The sequence below is a fragment of the Diospyros lotus genome, chromosome 10, assembly GCF_014633365.1.
Source record: "Diospyros lotus cultivar Yz01 chromosome 10, ASM1463336v1, whole genome shotgun sequence".
Classification (NCBI taxonomy): domain Eukaryota; kingdom Viridiplantae; phylum Streptophyta; class Magnoliopsida; order Ericales; family Ebenaceae; genus Diospyros; species Diospyros lotus.
In genome coordinates, this window is record NC_068347.1 from 29,618,384 (window position 1) to 29,642,063 (window position 23,680).

A 23,680-nucleotide genomic window follows, 5' to 3' on the forward strand; every position below is an offset into this window, starting at 1 on the left:
TCTCTCTCTCGTGATATATCTCTTCATCACTCGACTTCTTCTTCTTAGTGTTGTGGGTGGTGGCCGAAAATCACAGGTAAGAATGTAGCCCTGTGCATCATTCCATTGATTTCAATTTTGTGTGGGGTTGTGCTATGGCCAAGTTGATGGTATCTTGGTTCGTGGCTTTGAATCCCCTTTGCTCTCCCTCAATTCGATCTTGCTTCTTCTTCTACTTCGTTTGCGTCGTCTTCTTTTCCTGTTTCCTCTGCGTCATTTTCTTCTTCTGCGTCGGCTTCTTTTTCTTCTTTTTCTTCTTCTTCTTCACGATGAACCCTAGCCCTAAACAACAAGATGGTCGTGGCTTGGGGGCCTCCAACGATCATGGTCAGAAGCCACTGCCGTTGGCAACAATCTTAGGGCAATGAACATAGGGTTTTAAGCGAGCAGGGCGGGGCGGGATGGGACGGGTCGAGTCAGGTGTTTGGTTGATGTGTTCATTATTGAACACATTAGCAGTCACGTAAGTTAGGGCACAAGTTTGGCCGATCGAGAATAAAATTGAAACAAATGTAAAAGTTTGATGACTAAATTGAAGTAAAGGTCAAAACTGGATAAAATTGAAAATTGACCCAAAGTTCAGGATATATTAGTCTACTTGGCCAATAGTAAAATGTTGAAAAATGATCTTGTTTTTTATTTCTTCCATGGCCTTAACTAAGATTTAAATGAAGTTCATAGAAAATTGTTAGGTGCTAAATCATTACTTACACTCAGAAAAATATTTGCTGAAGTAAGGAGAGAGGAAAATAGGTGGAAGGTAATGCTCACCCAAATTGCAGATTCACACTTAGGCCCTCAAAATTCTACTCTCGCTACAATTAAAAGAGAATACACTATATCCAAGGATTAAGGAAAGGATAAGTAGTGGTGTGATTGTTAGAAAACATTGATCTGATCATACGCAGCGGAAAATAAAATCTGATTTTATTGGTATCACGTTTTTCAAATCTTACGGTTAAATCGAAGACATAAAACGAAAGGTTACCTCGAAACGAAATCTGATTTCGTTGCCGATAACCCGCCTGATATCTCCCACGCGTGAGATGCCGAGTAGGTCCACCCTGAAATCGTCAAGACTTCAATAGACTTGAGAGAAAAAGGGGCTCGAAAATTTTCTCAAAAATTTCCGTTTTTGATTCAACTGATTGATAGATTGGATTTTGGGTTTAATGTTATATTTATAAACAAGAAACCCTAAAACCCTAAATGCTATTGGGCCGGGCTTTAGGTGCTAGCAAAAAGCCCAAACCAAATTAATAATTAAATAAATAATCATATTACTTATTTAATTATTCTTATTTCTTAAATAATTGCATTTATAATTTAGTAATTCCATAATTACTAAATTTGCCCCCTTTTTCTTTTAAAAAATGATTTCTATTGGGTGGGACTTTCTGGGTTCACAATTAAATTGGCAACGAGAATTAATCAATTATTAATTCTCGTAAATCACGAGTGACATCTAGCAATATGTCATGATTACCCAATTTAATGTGAAGCGGGAATGTGAACCTTACATTTCGGTGTCCTGCAATACAGTCCCTCTATCATACTATATCCCAACGAGATATGAGATCACGGTCAGTAGGTCAAATCTCTCGATCTCGTCGTATGACCAAATCCAATAATCACACTTGACTAATATGACACAACCTCTACGGAATCCAAATTCCGTCGTCATATTACCTCGGCCAAGGATTTATCGTCAAGTGACCACTGGATCGCATATGATATCTTCCTCGTATATCTCGAGATGATAGATTCCATGTCTGATGCACACATACCTCGTGTGTCACTAAACTAGGCACATAGATACGTACGGCTATCCTTGATTAGGACAACCATATAATATCGTTGATATCCTAATCCACTAACACACAGATATCCATGTCATCTCAGGTCTAAGGACTAATGCAAATCCGCAGTTAATATTAAATCATTGACCCGTGAGATAAAACCCATGTGATTCAATATTAATAGTCCCGTTCAGTGAACTCGTTCCTATAACGAGCACCCACTCGTCTTCCTTCTGTATCTTATACAGAGTGGTATGAGACCCACCAATCTTGTCTTTCGGTATCTTATACCGAACAAGGAGGAAGACGATGTGCCAGCCTTTGCGAGTTACTAATTATCCAAGTTAGGAACTCTATGGCCAAGAACATATTTATAGTATAACGTATTGTGGATTATCCGTCTCGATTATTCTTAACAATTAAGAATGGTATCCACTCCTTATTATACTAAAGGATATTTGTATGTTCAATTTAAATCATATTGCAATTTCAATTAAACATAAAACTTGCCATTAAATAAGATTTAAAGAATTACAAGATCAAGTCCTATTGTGTCACTAGAACTGGTCTTAAGGGCTTATATCTAACAGTGATCACTATAATAAACCATACCACAAAAGAGAAACGTGCTGGAAAATTCATGTTAAGCCAACAAATTGGAAGCCATGAAATAAACGAGAAACAACCCATTCGGCCTACGTTATAGAAGTTCGTATTGAAACTAAAACACACACACACACAAACCTAAACCTATGAGCTTAGTAGATTGAAGCCTAAATCAAACCATAGGTACAAAACTCTCAAATACTGTTATTTTAAGCCAACAACTTTAATTGCTTAACAAGGTATTTTTTTAGGGGTGTTCACGGTGCGGTTTGGGCTGTTTAAGGCATTTTTAATATCTCAAGTTGCATGTGCAATTTTTTGTTATTCCAAACCACGCGGTCTGGTGTGATTTCTGCGATTTGTTCAAAACATGCATGAGACACAATCTAAAAATATCAAACAACAATCGACACCCAACAAAAGTAAGTGCAATCTCGACCTCTAAAAACTGACCTCAAATATGAAAACACCCTTAATTGGATTGAAAAAGTGAGGATCAGATCATCAAATAAACAAAACCCTCGAAATGTCCACGGATTGACTTTACCCAATTGTTGAAGTGGACAACATAAACTAATTATGAATTAATAGTCCAAGGGGCCTAGGGGAGTGAATGACAACTAAACCTGTATTTAGTTTCATTATTTTTTTATAAAAAAAAAATTAATACAACAAATAAACTAATGAACATGAGATGAGTTATAGACACTTGTCAAACAAAAATAGCTTTCCACAATCCTGAGATATGACAAGATTTTTTTTTTTAACCTAGGCATTAAGAGATAACAAGCAATCATCCTTGCCAGATAGGTTGTATCAGTTCTATTTTATGAAACTATTATGCATTTACATGCAATCCTTAGGGCCAATATATTAAGCAAGAGAAAAACCTCTTATTAATAGCGAGATTAAAGAGAGCCACCAATTTCCTTATAAGAGAAACATGGCTCAAGAACAAGAAGTTACCTTCAACTCCAGTGAAGCGTTGACAAGACCCCAAACCTCTTGAGATTCGCCAATGTGGAAGGCATCTCCGGCGAAGCGTCAATGAGAGATGAAAGCGTGGAGGTAGAGGTAGTCCAAGAGATTTGGTTGGCACACTTAGGTGCCTCCACCTTGATTTGGTGCGTTTTGAGGCCTCACCGGCGATTTTCTCGAACTGCTTGGACCCTCTAAGATGATGTCATAGAACTAGAGAGTAGAGGCTAAAAGAAAAAGGGCCAATTGGAGGAATGGATGTCGTCGATCTAGTGCTACGGGGACTGGGTAGAGAGAAAGAATGAAAGATTAATTAGGTTAACTGGTTAGGGTTTTCATGTTTTATAGTTTATAATTTTTTTTATTATTATACCACTCGGGCGGTTCAATTTTTAACCGAACCGATCTTACTCAAACCGCACAATTTGAGGCTTTCTCAAACCATGTCAAACTATTTCCCTAAAAAACCTGCGCTATGTAATGCGAGTTTGACGATTTTTTTTAACACCCCTAGTATTTTTCGATACTCATTGATATCTAGAAAACTTGATGAATATGTTTAGATAGTGGATACAAGTGCATCTGATCATATAATAAGTTTGGCTAATTCTATATCAGATTACACAACTTGTACTACTATTAGTATTTTCTATGGGTGATGGCACACCATCTCTTACTTTGGGATTTGGAACACTTAGTTTATTGAAACTAAAGCTGAAATTTGTTTTACATGTACCTGGATTAAAATGTAATTTACTCTCAATTATCAAGTTGACAAGAGACATGAGTTAGTGTAACCTTTTTTTCATCTTATTGTATTTCCATGACCAATCTTCGAGGATGATGATTGGCGGTGTTGAGGAAAAATATGATCTCTACTATATTTGAGGAGATGTTGCGGCAATTCAAAATTCTCCAACAAATAAAATATTTTTGCTATAACTTCTAATGTTAATGCACTACTATAGCATAAACACTTAGGACACCCTAGTTTTCCATACCTAAAATCCTTGCATTCTTATCTTTTCATTAATAAAAAGCAATCTTCTATTAAGTGTGAGGGTTATATTTTTGCTAAACAACTCTGATTATCTTATACAGTCTTACAAACCATCTAAACCTTTTCATTTGATTTATAGTAATATTTAAGGTCTTGCCTAACATGCAAATGTCTCTGGTACTCATTGGTTTATAACCTTTATTGACAATCATGCTAGAGTTTATTAAGTTTATCTCACAAAAGAAAAATTTGAGGCCAGTAGCATTTTTAAACAGTTTCACAAACTTATCTTGAATATATTCCAATCTTCCATTTATGTCCTTCAAACTAATAATGGATGTGAATATTTCTCTCGTGATTTCACTCTATCTTTCCAAACATGACATATTCCATCAAAGTTCATTCCATATACCCCTCAACAAAATGGGGTGGTAGAAAGAAAAATTAGACATCTTCTAGAGGTTGCTTGATCCATGATGTTCACTAGTTATGTTCCTAATTTCTATCGGGGGAAACCATTCTCATAGCTTCTTACCTCATCAATTGTCTTTCCTCCAAATCACTTTAATTTCGAACCCCTCCCTTTTAACACTTTTCGTGATTTGTTTTCTCATGTCTACCTCCTCACTTTTCCTTCCCCCAACGTTTTTGGTTACACTATGTATGTTCACAACCATAATCCCCTTGGAACAAAATTTGAACCTAAAGCACTTAAAGTGTATATTTGTTGGGTATTCTCTTTTCCAAAAAAAGCTACAAGTGCTATTGTCCCTCATCTCATAAGTTTTTTATGTCTTATGATGTAATTTTTTATGAAAATCAACCTTTATATCCTCATATATCTCTTCAGGTGGAGACTACAAGTGCATATTGGCATTAGAATCCCCCTGTCTCTTTTCCCATGAATGACCCTATTGAATCCCAATCGTCAATGTGTTCTCAAGATAAAGCATCAACTCCTGAAAACCCATTACTAGTTGCTCCTGAAAACTCACTTACAATTCCTAAAACTTCCTTTACATCTTCTAAAAATTCACTTATAGCTTTTGCCACTTTTTTTACAGCTCCTAAAAATCCATTTACAACTCCTACCATTTATCTCACAACTCCTAAAAATCCACTTCTAGTTTATTCTCGGTAGCCTAAAGATCCTCAACAACCTTAGCATATCCAAACATTAGATCCTGAGCCCAATCCACCTAAGAACATCATTACCATGGTTGATGATCTAGCTATTCCTATATCACTTCGAAATTGGGTAAGGTCATATGCTAAGTACTTTATTTCTAATCATTTAGCTTATTCCAAGTTGTCTCCGTTTTTACAAGTATAGAATTAATATTGAAATTCCTAAGACCATTTAATGTGCTTTGAAGGTCCAAAGTGGCAATCTGTTATTTTAGAAGAGATGAAAACCCTAGTTGGTAACAATACTTGGGACATCGTAGAGTTACGCTCAAATAAAAAAGTGGTCGGATGTAAATGGGTATTCATAGTGAAGTATTGTGCATATGAGAGTATTGATAGATATAAGGTCAGATTGGTGGCCCAAAATTTCTCTCAAACCTATAGGATTGACTATAAAGAGACATTTGCTCCTGTAGCTAAATTAAATTATATCAGAGTTTTACTTTCTCTTGCTGTCAATTTAGAATGGTCTCTATATCAATTAGATATTAAATATGCCTTCCTCAATAGAGAATTGGATGAGGAAATCTATATGAAGGTTCTTCTTGGATTTGAGCAAGAAGTGAAAGTTGGAAAGGTATGTAAGCTTAAGAAGTCTTTATATGGGTTGAAACAGTCACCAAGAGCATAGTTTAAAATGTTCAATATGGCTTTCAATCAGTTAGAATATCAACAAGGGTAAGCAGACCATACATTATTTACAAAACATACAGTACATGGAAATAAGGCTATCTTAATTGTATATGTGGATGATATCATAGTAACAAGGGATGATATTCAAGAAATAGTTGAGAGTTGAATTTAAAGTTAAAGACTTAGGAACAATGAGATATTTCCTAGGAATAAAGGTGGCTTAGAGGAAAGTAGGTGCTTTCATTTCACAAAGAAAATACACACTAGATCTTTTGAAAGAGGCATGTATGCTAGGGTGCATATATACCTACTGGAACACCTCAAGAGAAGAACTATAATTTTGGAGAAATCAAGGATGATGCACCTATAACAAAAGAAAGATATCAACGGTTGGTGGAAAAATTAATTTATTTATCTCTTACACAACTTGATACAGTATACACAGTAAGTGTGATAAGCCAATATATGCAATCTTCTACCCAAAGGGTTTTGTTGATGCAGATTGTGTAAGAATTATTTTGTGGTTCACATGATAATTAATGTATATCTCAACAGATATTATAGTATTTATCTGATAAGATAATCCAGTTCATTATCAGTTATAATTGTATTAATCTGATAAGATAAATATAAAGATTTAATAAGATAATGATTTACTTAATTCTATTTGGTTTAGAAGATAATGATGATAATTCCTAAGAGTCTTGATGGAAGACTACTTCTACTATTATAAATAAGGGGTTTGGTTATCTCCCTACCCAACAACAATAAAAAACAATTATAGTTATATTATTCTATCATTATGGTTGAGGTGAAAGGGGAGAAACCAAATTCCAGCATTTTGTCTTTAGCTGGTATTTCTCATTACAGTATAATCTCTTATAGATATAGGTACGCATTTAATTACAGCATCACATGATTTACATGAGTTTTACGATTATGGACATAATATTTAATTGTATGTTATGTATGTCATACAATATTATTGTAACTTACAGATTGGGCTAGGTCTATTAAAGATAGTCGGTTAATTTTAGGTTATTGCACTAAGTTCTAGGAAATTTTGATTATATGGAGAAGTAAAAAGTCAACAACTGTTGCCCATAGTAGTGCCGAGGTAGAATTTCAAGCCATAACTCAAGGGATTTATGAAGTAATTTGGTTAGAAAGATTGATAGAATATTTTCATATTATTTTGTCACAACAAACAAAAATGTACAATGATAGTAAATCAACTATTAGTATTGTCAATAATATTGTTTTACTTTTGATAATGTTTTGATGATGAAAAACTTTATATATTTAGAATTTAAAAATGAAATATATTTTATATCTTTGGAAATAGAAAATGAAACATCCAAATAATACCAAATGATAGATTTATTTTTAATGTGCTTTCAATATATGCAAAAATCCTTTGTGGCATAAATTTTCAACTTGGAAGTTAATATTATGGTATTAAAGAATTTTTATTTTGAAATCAAACGAATATTAAAAGAGTGTGTTAAAATTCTTTCAAAATCATACATATTCCTTTAAATCAAGGCAAAATTATCATCTATGCTATCAACCATTTTGTGCTTTAGGAAATGAGTTGATGAATTAAGCAAAAATTGATGACCTCTTTATCAAAAGAGTCGACCATTTATAGTCTTAAAGCAAAAATAGTTGATTGTTCTTGCTAATTGTCGACAGAGTGTTTTCATATTTTTTTTTTATAATTTTTATTTTAATTAAAAAAATGTCGATCATCACTGTAGCATATCAAAAGTTTCTCAAAACTATTGACCCGTATGATAAAACAATCGACCATTTGCATGAAATTGTGACATGTTGCAAAATTTGTCAACTGAATTTTTAAAGAAATCAACCATTTTTCTAAAAAGATCAAAAGTTTGCCCTAAGTCGTAAGAAGATTTTCAAATTCTTGATGGAAATAGTCGATTGATTTGAAAAATTGTTGACAATTTCTTTTACTAACATGTTAAAACAACTAGTTTTTATAAGCATTAAATACTCCCAACAATTTTTGAAATGTCTAATTAATTCAAAGATCAGGAGAAACTTATAAATATAGCTTAAGGATGTGCTGAAAAATGTTACCAAGCATATACAAGTTTAAAGTGATCTCATCGTTCATTAAAGTGCTCAAATTTTTAATTTTTCTCTCAACTAAGGCTGTAATTCATTTGTTATACTTTCTTGAAGGCTTGTTGTATATTTTAGGAAGACATTATAACTGAGAGGTTCAATTTTAGATATTCTCAATTGTAATCCTTGTGTATTTTCTAGAGATTTTGCTAGAAGGTCTACTTGAGTGCAAATATGAGGTTATATTTATCTAACCAGTTGCTATAAGGGCTACTTAATTTTAAGTATAAGGTTTTAGTGAATTTTAAAATCACTAATAAGGAGTTAAGGTAATGGATTATGTCGGGTTGAGTTAAATCACTATAAATCTCTCGTGTCTATTTTATTATTTGTTTTGATTTTTTCAAGCTCACAAATATTAATTTATACGCATTATTTCATTGCACTGAAACAAATTTTCAAGAAAAAAATTTGTAAAACTCAATTTAATTTTTAAAATACCCAATTCATCTTTCTCTTGGGTGTATGGTGACATAATTGTACTAATCCAACAAATAATCTAGTTCAACATTATCGAATAAAATATGTGAAAATAGATTAGAGTTTCATAAAGCAGGAAATTGAAGGAGGAGGAATTAATTTGTCCTTTATTCCCATAAAAAGTCATATTGCTAATGTTTTTAACAAAGTTATGACAAACCAAGTTTTGAATCACTAATTGGTAAGTTAGAAATGACAAATATTTATTTACCAATTTAAGGAAGAGTGTTAGAACGAGTAAAAATGAAAACTCGAAATTAAAGTGATAAGATTATTAGAAATAAGATAAGTTTTCAAGGTTAAATGGATGAGACAGTCTAAAAAAAAAAAAAAAGATGACTTGAGAAATTTTAAATTTTAGTTGATTTGTTTTATTTTTTAAGTCTAATTTAAGTTGATTTTTAAGAGATAGTTTAAATGGTTTCTTGTATATATATACATATATATGTTATATATGTACCATACTCAAATTCAATAAAATTCAAATAAGCTTTTTCAAATATTCTGCTTATTTCACAATTATTAGCCATATAATGATTAATTATGTGTGTTACATGAAGTAATATTTTGTCAAATAATTTTTTTCACTAGTTTTTTTATTTTTTATGTTAATAATATTATTTTTAAAAAAAAGTTAGCAGTGACCATTCTCTAGGGTTTTGGAAAAATAGTACATATGCATGTACGTATAAGGAAAATTGCATAAAGAAAGTCGGTATATTTTTGCCAAAATGAAAAATAGATGACAATAAGAGAAAGAATTGCAAAATTTTAGAGGGTGATGCTGAGAATTCACGAACATTAGGGGAGTAAAGGTAAATAAATAAACATTCGAGTGTTTTGGACATTGCTATGCTTAAGATTTTGGGGTCTTGAGACGAAATGTAAAAATGGGCCCTCGAATCGATCACGAGGATGAGCTGGCGAGTGTACGAAATTGCGACGAAACTATGAAGTGAGAAAGAGGTAGTAAGCGAGCCACTGGCCACGAGGATGAGGACAACAGAGCAACGAGAGGAGAGAGAGGTAGTGAGTGACAGTGCAATGAGAGTGAGGGCGACACAGCGAGAGATGCAGGACAACGAGCGAATCAATGAAAGCAAGAGGAGGAGAAACATAGGGAAACTTAGCAGGGGGAAGGGGGGTGGGCTGCTGGGCCTGGGCAGTGGGCCTCAGAAAGAGGGAGAATTCCAATTTATGGGCTCAAATAGTCAAATTTTATGGGCCCTGGGCAACCGCTTGCCTCATGGGCCTCATGGGAGCACCGGTCCTGGCTCTGGAAGAGAGAGCATCATACAAGGTCGACGAGACGTGAGAAAGAGAGATCGATCTCCTTTTATTCAATGCTCCATTGGAGCTCATACATCTTCTTCGTTGATTCTGGTGATTTCAGTTAGGGTTTATTCGGAAAATCAGGTTTCCTCCTCTCTACGTGTGTGTATATATATATATATATCTGTTCATTCTCTACGTTTATCTGTGTAACTCCTATCTATATACAAAAAGATATGTAATACATGTGCTTTCTATTTGTTTAAGTGCTCATTTGTTCGTTTGGATCTTTGAACGCTTGATCAGATGTTTGTTTCTGATTATTAATTCATTTTTATTGTTTTTATTAGTTTTATTTGTGTCGGTAATCGATCGAGGGATTTGATTTCGGCGCTTATTTTGCATAATTTGATTCTTAAAGTTCGATTTATGGTACTGTGAGTTTAGGTCGAAGGTTTGTGGTCTTCCGGATTTGATTCTACCGCTTTTTCGGTTTTAGGCTCACATTTCATGGCATTTCCCTTGAAATTGTTGGGGTTTTGCAATGAATTATCAACGGTGCGATTAGAATGGGAGTCCAATGGTTGATTCTGGTAAATGTATGTGTGATGTGTAGAATTGGGTTTAGAGCTGAAGATAAGAAATGCGGCAAATGGTGAATGGTTGATTTTGGATGGTTATTTAATTGGTTTTGGATTTTGTGCTGGTCTTCATTCAGAAATAAGTCTAAATTCTTAATTTATCTTATATAATTTTATTGCTGAAGCTCCATTCACAGTATTCTGAGCTTGGGTTCAGGTTCTGTAGCTCTCTGGATTTGATTCTTTTACTTGGTAGGGTTTATGCTAGTTTCAATACTATTGCTTTGAAATGGTCAGGGCTTGTAATTTATTATATGTGGTATCTCTAGAAAGGCATTGCAATGGGTGACTTTTGGTAATCTATGTTTGCTTATAGATTCTAGGTTTAGAGCTGGTGATCAGGGTGTGGCAAGATGACAATGAATGAGCGAAAGACAATTGACTTGGAACAGGGATGGGAGTTCATGCAGAAAGGGATTACAAAGCTGAAGAACATTCTAGAAGGACTCCCTGAGCCACAATTCAGCTCTGAGGACTATATGATGCTCTATACGTATCCTATTGTCATTGTTTTCTTATCTGTTTGTTTTCATTAGCAATGATTTTGTTATTGTGCATTGGACTTCTCCTTAACTTTGTATACAGAACCATCTATAATATGTGCACTCAGAAGCCGCCTCATGATTACTCTCAGCAATTATATGACAAGTACCGAGAGTCTTTTGAAGAGTACATTACTTCCACAGTAAGGAAGATTTATTCATCAAGTATATATTTGCCAAGATGGGGAAGACACACATATACAGGCACTTTAAGATAGGAAAAAAAAAAGTAAATGATACATACACATGCACACACCATCATGTCATGTTACACTAGGAAGATCTTATTCATCTAATTTATCTATGCATGATCAGGTAGACATGGGACAAAGATATGCACCTAATTTGTCCTTTTGACATGTTATTTCTTATGAATGTTCACTTCTGTATAATGTTTAACATTGTACTGCATATGCGATTTTATCCCATGAGGAAAGTGAAGGATGCATTTAGGAAAAAAAGCGGAATAAATGCTGTAAATATATGAAGGAAGACTGACAGTACACGTTTTATAAGCTCCAAGGGAGTATTGCCAAAAAAAAGGAATAGCTTGTCTGTTGTTTTTTGGTTGTTGAATACATTCTGAAATCATGAAATAGTGTTAGCAGGAAAGAGAAAAGATTAGTTATTTTCTATCTCATGCAAGATTCCTTACTAGGTTCTGTTGATAAGATGGGGATGTCTTTAGATCATTTAAATTACACGTGAATGCAAGGTGGAAAATTACTAACAAGCTGCCAATGGCAACTGTCATCAGGTTGTACCTATAAAGCACAGACATTTCCTAGGGGCTGCCATGCTAGTATAGCCTGTGTTAGACACTCAGACATGCCTCTAATATGTGTCAGACACGCCCATGTGGTGTGCCCAACACTTTCTTAAAACTTTATAAAAGGATACAAGAGAGGATACAAGAGAGGACACATGTGTCCTTATGCGGACACTTGGAAGACTAAAATAAGGGTTTTCTTTTTGACTTGTCAGTTTTCTGACTAGGCAACTGCATGATTCTTTTGTTTTCCCATGTTTTGATTGCATGATTCTTCAGTTTTGATACCCTTCACACTTCTATATTCTCTAGCTCTTTAAACATCGACTAAATTGTGAGGGACAAAGACGATTGGATTGTGAGTTGATTGCTAATTAGATTAGACTTATTTATTTGGAGTTTTGGCTTATGAATTTTAAATGCATATTTATGAGTTTGGAATATAGTTTTGATACTTTATGATGTCATAAAAAATATAAAAATTATTTTATTGATTAACATATCTCAACTGTATTGAGTGTTCCTGTGTCCTTGTGTCTGCATCTGTGCTTCACGGGGTTGTATTCATTCATTTATTAAATGCTCAATTTTTGAGTTGTGTTATTCTTTTTAGATTTTTTAGACCTTTGACTGCTGCAATTTCCAAATAAAACTCATTAGTATTATTTCTGATAAGCCGTGGACTATATAGAAAGAGCAACCTTGTTACCAAAGAGGCCGATCAAGCCTCACCTAAGAAATTAATTATACAAAGACAATCCAGAAAGCAGACAGGGGTTAAAGTAAACCCCACTATTTAAATGTTATGAGTCTGTCTCCCAATACCCGAAAAAGCCCTCTTTTTGTATTTGTGTTAAATAATTATTTAAATATTGCCGTACGTATCATATTTGCTGATGGATATCCCTTTTTTTGTCTTTTATCTTTCTTTTTTTTTCTGTCCTGTGATATAGTTATGGTGTAATTCACTGGTCATAAAATGAACTTTTAGTGTTATTATTGATATAAGCCAACACTATGCTGCATTAGTATGGTCAGTAGAACCATTTTTTCACGCAATTCTTTTTCCTATTTTTGAAGCATGGTTTATTTTGTAAGTTATACAATTTTTTTCCCGATACTAAAAATTATTAACATGTTAAAAATGAAAAATCTTGTATAAGAAAAAGTTTTTATCATCTTTTTTCTTTTACATGGGAAAAGAGAGTATTTATAATATTAAATGAATAAGATTTTTGCCATGAACTTGAGATAGAAAATGATAAAAGTCTCTTAAGCAGATATGACGAGTGTAGTACAAATGAGTTGACAAGCCTTTCTCCTTAAAATAATAAATATCTTGTAGCCTGAAAGAAGGGCGAAACCAACCACAATAAGAGTAGCAAACTTGGTGGAAGAAAAATAATTGGACTATTGGAGCACAACTAGGACATGGTACATCCATGCATCCACTTCCAACAATATTGACTTAAGCTTTTGTTTTAGTGGATTATCTAGTAGAATTCTAGATAGCAAAAGCTCTTTACAACAACATAAATCACAAGCCTTTATTCCATTAGGTAGTGTCAGCAACATGAATTATAGATCTCCAAGCATCTCTATCAATGCCTATATCCTCTATAACATAAGCATTATTTGCAACATTCATGCTCAAAACATGTTTATCTGCAAATTTCTGTAGCATTTTCTGGAGCCTGGGCGGAAAAATTAAGTCACAAGTTTTGTTTTTGATTGCTATTAAGCATTAGATGACCCTGCCACTATTTGTACACTGATTGTGATTGATACGCTGCTGATTGTGTGATTCAAAACTATACTTGCACCCTTGGCTTTTCTTGGTATTTTCTTCCTCTTGGAAAAAATAACATATCTTTTAACAATTTTCTAATAATATTTTTGGCTAAGTGAAAAAAGTTGATATTCAAAGATAATTTCTTCTCAGAATTTAGTAGCTATTATTTTTTTATAGGCAATAATATTGTATGATAAGAGGGCCACCATGGATGGGTAATCCTTTAAGAAAAGTTCAAAATTTATTAGTTATTGGAAAAATAGTCAACAAAAATAGAAACACATGGAAAAGTAAAAGACGAATTTCTTCTAGAAATCCATACCTTTAGCCTATGTTTGGATAGAGGGTACAAAGAGGGAGGAGACGGGACAGGAGGGAAAGGGAGACTCTTTCCCTAGTTTGGGAGAGAGTTTCATAATGGAATAGAATGGAAAGGGAGGGTAAACAATACCCTTCCAACCCCTCCCATACTCTTATTTTCCTTACACCTTGATTTGTGGTGTAAGGAGGGGGAAAGAAAATATTTTCCAGTATTCTTATTGTTTTTACTATATCCTTCCCTTTCCATTCTTCATCCAAACAAGGTAAAGTTATATTACACTCATTTATGTTCCATTCCTTCCAAACAATGGGATGGTATCAAACATTATGTTACTTACTTTACTCTTCTATTTCATTTGATTATGTATTGTTCTGTCCTCGACCCAATCCCTCTCCAAACATAGGTTTAGGTTTTTTTTTTTAGTGTAAAATCCTCAGTGAGGTTGCTTGGGAAATTGTAGGGATTCAACTCACATGACTTGGAAAGCATATTATTTATCAAGGAAAAAAGGTCTATCTATATTTGTGGGGTGTTTCCTTACTACTGGTACTAACTATGGCCATACAAATTTGAAAACTTGACCATTCTTGACCACCACAATGACTTGTAATGGCTACAACATGTCAAGCCTTAATCCCACTATGACATGCAACGGCCGGAAGAAATAAAAAACCAAATGAAATACAGTTACAAATAGTGTTCAATTAGTTGATAACATTTCAAATGGTTTGTTGTCTTCTAAAACCCAATAAAAGTAAACAAATGGCTGCCACAAAATCACATTTGATTGCTCTTTAAAGTTCCCCAACTTTAAGACTTGATTTCTCACAGTTCAACACATGCTGCATCCCTTTTCATGTTCACACGCTAAATATCATCACCTATAAGGCTATATCAAAGTTTCATGAATGTTCAGCACTTGTATCTTTGTTGCATAAGCATAATAATCTAGTAATTTGTTCACCTTGCACATTCTCCTCTCTCGCAATGGTGATGGTGCCTCATGTGCTTAAGTTTAAGGATGTAGAGGGAGGTGAACTTATTCATGTTCCAGGTGGTCAAATGTACAATGTTCGATTATTGGGTTAAGGGCTGAATAGCAGTGGTGTTTAACTAAATGATGTCATTTGTTAGATTACAATTTGAAAGAAGATGTATTTATCCATTTATAATCGGATAATGAGAAAGAGTGATTTTTGTGTGCGTTGTATTTGTGCCATGAATTTGGATGTTGTGAAGGATCCTTTCCTTTTTTTATTTGAGTAGGATCAACTCCTCTGATATTTCCACTATAGAGTGCTCCTTTTCCCTAATTTCCCATTAACATCTCTGTATGGATTTTGTGGTAAAAATTTATGTCAAGATAAGGAAATTATCACATCATTGGTGAGTAATCCTTTCTTCTGTTTGTATACAACTGGCATTGAATCTGGTTCTTCTTTTATCCTCTTATGTACATTCATTCGCACGTGAGTTATTATGTTAGTGGCTATGCTGTAGGCTTACTAGAAGACTGCTGACAGTATTGCAAAATGCTTATTTTCCTATTTGATAGACCAATGTAGAATTTTTTTTTTTTTTTATCTTCGCAGAATATAATTTTCACCATTAAACTTCTAGGGTTAGTTTCTGCTAGCTCTCTTGCAGATTTGCAGATAATTTCATATATTGGCTTTCTGATTAGGTATTGCCTTCTTTGAGAGAGAAGCATGATGAGTTCATGCTAAGGGAGCTTGTGAAGAGGTGGTCAAATCATAAAGTGATGGTCAGGTGGCTTTCTCGATTCTTTCATTATCTTGATCGCTACTTTATTGCTCGGAGGTCACTTCCAGCACTTAACGAAGTTGGACTTGCTTGCTTTCGGGATCTGGTATTACATGCTTCTAGCCTACTGTTATCTTATATATTCATTTCCTCAACTTCTTTCTATGGAAACCTCTAAGTGGCTCTCTTTTAGAGTTTTATCTTTTAACAAAAGTGAACTCCTGCTTTTCATATCCTCTTTATTTGTCTTTCTTTTTCTACCTGGCCTTTCCCTCTGAAATATTCAAATTTGTTGCGTTAAAATATGTGTATGATATGCTTTGATTTCAGGTTTACCAGGAGATAAATGGGAAAGTAAAGGATGCTGTCATATCTCTGGTATGTCTAAGCCATTATTTCCATCAGTTCAGTCTTTTCCATGCTTCCTGGTTGGATTAATCACCTGTATCCCCTGACCAGATTGATCAGGAGCGTGAAGGAGAGCAGATTGTCCGAGCTTTGTTAAAGAATGTATTGGATATATTCGTTGAAATTGGATTGGGTCAAATGGATTATTATGAGAATGACTTTGAAGCAGCTATGCTAAAAGATACTGCTGCTTATTATTCTCGGAAGGCTTCAAACTGGATCTTGGAAGATTCCTGTCCAGATTATATGTTGAAAGTAGGCATCTACATTTTCTTTTTAGTTTTAGGTTCTGATATTTATCAGTTTGGAAATTATGTATAATTTCCAATTCTCCTTTTTGGAATCCAGGCTGAGGAGTGTTTGAAACGAGAGAAGGATAGGGTTGCTCATTACCTACATTCTAGCAGTGAGCCAAAGTTGCTTGAGGTTTGTTCTTCCTATTGTTGAAGGAATAATAATAGAAACTAGGGAATTATTTCCAACCATAAAAACTAGTATTTTCATATTGCCTATTACCTTTCTTATCTTGAGAGCAATTTTGAAGCTATCCATTTTTGTTGCTGCTGTTAAAATTTTGGGTCATGTTCTCTTGCTATAGAAAGTTCAACATGAGTTGTTGTCTGTTTATGCGAACCAATTGCTTGAAAAGGAGCACTCTGGATGTCATGCGTTGCTTAGGGATGACAAGGTGCCAGTCGGACTGTTATTATTCAAGCATTTCTGCTCCTGTTTATATCCTATAGTTAATTATTAACTGTCTCTTCTCTTGTAGGTGGAGGATTTGTCAAGGATGTATAGGCTCTTTTCTAAAATACCTCGAGGGTTAGAGCCTGTATCTAGTATTTTTAAACAGGTTTGTTTCCATAACTTGTAGTATTTTATTTTATTTTTATTTTTTTTTAAATCTTGTAGCATGGAACCTCTTGTTACTATTTTTTTTTGCTCTCTCTTTTCAAATTGCTTACTGCTATTTCTTAATGCAGCATGTGACTGCCGAAGGTATGGCCTTGGTTAAGCAGGCAGAAGATGCAGCAAGCAATAAGAAGGTAGGTATACTGATTGTGTATATCTGATCCCATATTCATGTAAATTATACCTTGGGGAGATGCATTGACAAGACTGAGAATTGATTCAGCATCTTATTTAGACTCAAAGCAGGCTACAGCAATTTATTTGTGTGGATGAAAATTCATTTAGACTTTATTTAAGTGAAGCTTCATAGAAATGTAGTGCTTGTTTGGTTTAGGGGTATGCAGTAGCATCACTGACTGGAATGCTGGAAAGTCTTAAGTTAATCTTGGTGGTTGTATTGGATGCTATATTAGTTCGTCCTCCAAAATGAACATTTTTTTTGATGAATGTGATGTCATGACCCAAGAAATAATAGAAGGGCATTATTGTAATAGGATTGTAACGGGTTGTTAGGATATTTTTACAAGTTGTTAGAAGCACATGGGTGCTGTTAGGATGTTGTTAGAAATTAGTTAATTAGCTACTATGCCTATATAAAGGCCCCATTGTAAGAGGAGAAGATATGCTTGAATTGAATGATGAAAATCTGATTCTCTCCACAATTCTCCCTCTCATTTTCTCTCTACTTCTCTCCCTCATTTCTCTCTACATCCTTCCCCCATTTCTGTCCAAATATCCCTCTAAACTTTCTGTTCTCAGTTCTACTCCATCGGATTCTTCCGATTGCCCATCCAACCCTGTTATGAACCCTAGGTTCATGACATGTGAGAATCTATTAAATGCGTACCGAGGCTTTATTACCCATATGCAAGATGGATGGTTTAAGCATATTCATTATACGCCTTTCCTCAAACTCTACAAATCCAAAATAGATAAAGATCGCTTAATACTACTAAAGAATTAACAATACCACATGGATAAAAATATAGTGTCAACTGAGGTTAATAGATATGAGCTTGTAGAAGATATGGCAATAGATAGAGATGATTGGTGAGTTAGACTCCATGTAGCCAACCGCATTTAGTGAAATTAAGGCTTTACATGTTGTAAGTTTAAACAAAGGTTCACATAATTGGAATTGCAAATTTATTCATAGGCTAATTCTGTAGTAAAATTGTTTCATTGGTAGATCATATTGTGAAAGCATAGTAGGCTTCTTAATATATCTTTAATGTTATGTTGCTATGTTGTGTTGTTGCTACTGTTGTTTATTATAGTTAGGCGATTATAAGGTGCCTTCAATAAGACAACTGCTATATAAATAGCTGTCTCTTCATTTGAGTTTGGCTTTTGTAATTCATACTTTGTTCTTTGATTTAGTAAAATTCCTAAGAGGTATTTCTTCTTCCTCCTCGTGTTCTCTATTTGTGCCCTAGGGTTTTGTTACATGGTATTAGAGCCATAGCTCTATTTCAATGGCATTCAATTCAGATCATAGTCCTTCCTCCTCATCACCTCGCACCTCCTCTTTTTCTCTAGCCTCGCAATCAAACTTTTTTGTGGTGGCTAAGGCATTTAGCTTTATTCCGATAAAGCTTGATTCGAGCAACTACATTTTCTAGAAAGCATAGATTCTTGCAACTCTCCGTGCTTTTGATTTGGTGTCTTTTCTAAATAAATCACCACCTCCACTGAAGTACCTATCAAATCCAACAATCGGTGAAGTTACCACTAGATCTTCGATCAGTCTAGAGTACCTGAATTAGATCAGATCAGACCAATTGCTGCTTGAATGGCTGTTCTCCACTATTGATAAAGAGGTTTTGGCGTAGGTGATTCACTGTGAATCATCTGTCAAGATATGAATTTCTTTAGAAAGCCTTTACTCGCGTCAAACGATTGCTAAATCATTTCAATTAAAGCAGGAACTATGGTCTATAAAGAAAGATTCCTTATCTGTGAATGATTACATTCTAAGGATTAAAACGGTAGGTCATTCTCTAGCAGCTATCGGAGAGCCTCTAAATGATAAGGAATTGTTGCTTGCTATTTTAAATGGTCTTGATCGTGACTATGAGACAATAGTGAGTCTGATTACATATCAAATGGAAGAAATTGACTTAGAGAAGGTGCAGTATATGTTATTAATGCATGAACAAAGACTAACATCCAAGAATTTGTCATCACTTTCAACTAATTTTGACTCTACTATTTCTCCTTCAATGATTGTAAATGTGGCTTCACAATCATCACGAAATGGTGATTTTGTTAACAATAGAGGTGGTTATATGTCACGAGGAGGTAGTTATGTTAATAGAGGAGGTCGAGGCCAAGGTAGAGCTTCCAATAGAAAAATATACTGTCAATTGTGTCGTAAACTAGGGCACTTTGCTGATAAATGCTATTGTCGGTTTGATAGGAATTTTTAGAGAACTTCTAATCAAGGATTTGGATGGTTTAACAATGGTGTTCAGACAGATTCTAAAGCATATATGGCTGCTCTTAGTGATTCTAATGGAGTCTACATGAATGAGATAGGATCAGTCCAAGGTGCTCACTATAGTCATTTTCCTCAGCAACCTGATATAACCTATCTTGACCTTCTTCTTTGTTAGATTTTTCATGGTTTGTTGACTTTGGAGCAACAAATCATATTACATCCAACCTCAACAATCTTTCCCTTTATGCTCCCTATAATGGTGGAGACAAAGTTGCCATAGGAAATGGTAAGACTCTGCCTATTTCTAATGTTGGCTATGTCAAATTATATACTTAAACACAACTTGCTTCTATTATTTCATTGCCTAATACGCTTCACGTATCTAGTATGAAGAAGAATTTGATTAGTGTATCACAATGTTGCTGAATTTCATGCTACTTCTTGTTTGATTAAGGACAAGGATTCCAAGCATGTGCTACTTCAGGGACACTGTCATGGTCTTAATAAGTAGAAGTAGAGATATCATATAAAAGGGGAGTATACATGTGGGGCAGTTAAGGGAAGCAACTAGCTAACTCTATAAGAGGGTAACTATGTAAATAAAAGGCTGGCGGGATCCTATATAAAGGACCCGAGCACATGTAAATCGGTTATCGAATATATTGAATTGAATTCATTCTCTCATTCCCTCTCAATTTCTCTCTCTCTCGGTTTCTATTCTCCTCTCTCCCTATTTCTCTAATTCTCCTGAATTCTTCATAGAACTCGAGAGAATTCTGATCAGATCTTCTAAGATCTGACAATTTGGTATCAGAGTAGTTTCGGGCCAAGGGAAGGCGGTAACAACAATGGTAGAGGGAACTCGAATGAAAAACTTGGAGTCATAGGTGCACCAATTTCATTTGATGGTGACCGACTTGCAAGCTCGGGTCGAGCTGCTGGAAATGGGATCCAACTGCAATCATGAAGTGATTGTGGCAATGGATTGAAAGGTGGACGCATCGTTAGGAGGTTTGGAGAGAAGATTGGATGGAATCAGGGATGAAGTTGGAACTCGGATTAGAGACCAACTGCAGAATTTCATGGTGATGTTTACGCGTTAGAATCAAGTAAGTTTGTCACCTGATTTTCCTCCTATAGAGAGAACCAAACCGGTGCTAACCGGGCAACGAGTGAGGAATGGGAATGCCACACTCTCTGAACGGGAGATGGCTCCGAGAGAAGAACAGGATATAGGAATAGATCTAAGGCGGGAAGGACCAGTTACAGTTAATCAATCGGGGTTTCCTATGCGTAAACTAGATATTCCCATGTTTGAAGGGAGTAATCACAGGTGGTGGGTGAGAAGGTGCGAATAGATGTTTGGTTGGCACAATGTTCTAGAAGAGCGTCGGGTAGCATTGGCGACTGCCTACCTTAATGATGCAGGAGATGCCTGGTACCAAGGGTGGTCACAAGCTAGAGGCGAATGCCCGTGGGAGGAGTTTGCTGAGAAATTGTGTGAGAGGTTTGGAGATAGAAATAGAATGGATGTGGTTGAGGAATTTAATAAACTCAGACAAGAAAGGGAAGTGAAATCTTATCAGGCTCAATTCGAGGAGCTCAGATCCATAATGGTCACCCTAAACCCCCACCTCTCGAAAGCATACTTTGTCTCCAGTTTCATGAATGGGTTAAACAAGGAGCTCAGACCTATAGTCAAGATGTTACGACCGACAACAGTGGAACAAGCAGCGGAAGACGCTAAACTACATGAGGTTTTGATAGAGGCCCTTATGAAGAAGCAGAGGTAGCAAAGTAGGGGAGTGGGTATAGGGTTGGCCGGACCGATGGTGAAAGGGTACAATAGGGAGATGGTAAGAGTGAATTCGGGGCAGAGAAATACAGTGATTACGACACATGTCTCTTCCTCCACAAGACCAAATGGGAGATTCGCAAAGCAAAGGAGGCAAGTAGGACTATGTTTCAGAAGTGGTGACCGCTATTTCCTAGGTCACCAATGCAAGAGACAACTACTCTTGTTAGAAGGGGACGAGAAAGAAATAGACGAAGAAGGAGATGGAGTGGAAGAAGTGTTCGAAGTGCCAGGGGATGATAACGGAGAAATATCATTGCATGCCCTTAAAGGGCTAGCCAACAATAAAATTATCAAGGTGGAAGGAATGGTCCAGGAAGGGACCCTAATGATCCTAATTGATAGTGGGAGTAACCACAGTTTCTTGGACAAGGGTACTGCCAAGAGGCTTTAATGCTAGCTAACAGGGACCCAGCCATTGTCTGTGACAGTTGCTAATGGCCACAAAGTACTAAGCAAATCAGCTTGCTCTGGTTTTTGTTGGGAGATGCAAGGGGAGCGGTTTAAGATTGACTTGAGGTTGCTTAAGCTAAGAGGTTGTGATGTAGTACTCGGGGTGGACTGGATGAAACAAGTGAGCCTGATCAGCTTGGATTTCAATCGGATGGAGGTGACGTTTGAAAAAGAGGGAAGGAGGTTGACCCTTACTGGTAGCAAAGAGATTGGTACATGCAAAATGATCACTGGAAGAAAATTTCAGCGACTGCTCCGAAGTAAATGGACTCAAGTAGCCCAACTATTCTCCATACAGACATTAGGAGAGATAATAGAAGGGAAGGATTAGGAAGGGGAGTTGAAAATGGCCACCCACAATGCAAATCCAAACAAATTGGAGGTAACATTCTTACACCATCTTAATATGCTTTTGGCTGAGTATGAGAACCTATTTGTAGAATCTCACTCCCTACCTCCCAAACGAGCCTTTAACCACTCAATTAACCTTAAACCCAACTCTGTGCCTGTTAATATAAGATGTTACAGATACCACTCACACCAGAAAACCAAGATTGAAAGAATGGTCAAGGACATGCTTCAACAATCCTTGATCCGTCCTAGCCAAAGCCCACATGCCTCCCCTGTCTTCCTTGTAAAGAAAAAAGATGGAACATGGTGTTTTTGTATAGACTATCGGTAGCTTAATGCCTTAACCATAAAGGACAAATTTCCCATTCCCATAATCGAAGACCTACTCGATGAACTAAAGAATGCCACCTATTTTTCTAATTAGACCTTCGATTAGGCTATCATCAGATTCGCATGCATGCCAATGATATCCACAAAACAACCTTTAGAACCCATCATGGCCATTATGAGTTATTGGTGATGCCTTTTGGACTCACTAATGCACCAGCCACCTTTCAATCTCTTATGAATCAAGTTTTTGAACCATACCTACGCCACTTTATTCTGGTTTTCTTCGATGACATCTTAATATACAGCCCAACTTTCAGCCAACATTTGAAACACCTAAGGACTACATTTGAGGTTCTCAAAAACAGCCAATTGTATATTAAGAGGTCTAAATGTGCCTTTGACCAGAAGCAAATGGAGTATTTGGGGCATGTTATATCAGGAGTAAGGGTGAGTACCAACCCAAGGAAAGTGGTTGCTATGGTGGCTTGGCTAAGGCCTACCAACATTAAAGCTTTAAGGGGTTTTTTAGGTTTGACAAGGTGCTATAGGCGGTTTGTAAGAAATTATGGGGTTATTAGTCGAACCTTAACAGAGCAGTTAAAGAAAGAAGGATTTCATTGGGGACCAGAGGCGGAAAAAGCATTTGAACAATTAAAAGAAGCTATGAGCAAGGCCTCGGTGCTCGGGCTACTAGATTTCAGTAAGCCATTTACACTGGAGACTGACGCATATAGTACGGGAGTGGGGGTGGTGCTAATGCAAGAAGGAAGACCGTTGGCTTATCTTAGTCAAGCCTTGTCCCCTAGGCATCTGGGCCTAAGTATATTTGAAAAGGAGCTCCTAGCTGTGGTAATGGTGGTTGAAAGGTGGCGGCATTACTTGGAAGAAGGCCAATTCATCATTAGAACTAACCATGAAAGTCTTAAATTTTTATTACAACAAAAGCTCCACACCC

General features: G+C 35.6%; 1 protein-coding gene across 1 annotated transcript in view; it reads left to right on the forward strand.

The window, feature by feature from the left end:
* Positions 1–10,120: 10,120 nt before the first annotated feature.
* Positions 10,121–23,680, forward strand: part of LOC127811519 (cullin-1) — a 34,528-nt gene continuing 20,968 nt past the window's right edge. The window contains exons 1-10 of the mRNA XM_052351450.1: positions 10,121–10,290; positions 11,104–11,280; positions 11,373–11,472; positions 15,897–16,082; positions 16,307–16,354; positions 16,436–16,639; positions 16,733–16,810; positions 16,983–17,072; positions 17,157–17,237; positions 17,368–17,430. Coding sequence (XP_052207410.1) covers positions 11,141–11,280; positions 11,373–11,472; positions 15,897–16,082; positions 16,307–16,354; positions 16,436–16,639; positions 16,733–16,810; positions 16,983–17,072; positions 17,157–17,237; positions 17,368–17,430 — 990 coding nt within the window. The 5' untranslated portion in view covers positions 10,121–10,290; positions 11,104–11,140. The remainder of the gene's footprint in view (positions 10,291–11,103; positions 11,281–11,372; positions 11,473–15,896; positions 16,083–16,306; positions 16,355–16,435; positions 16,640–16,732; positions 16,811–16,982; positions 17,073–17,156; positions 17,238–17,367; positions 17,431–23,680) is intronic.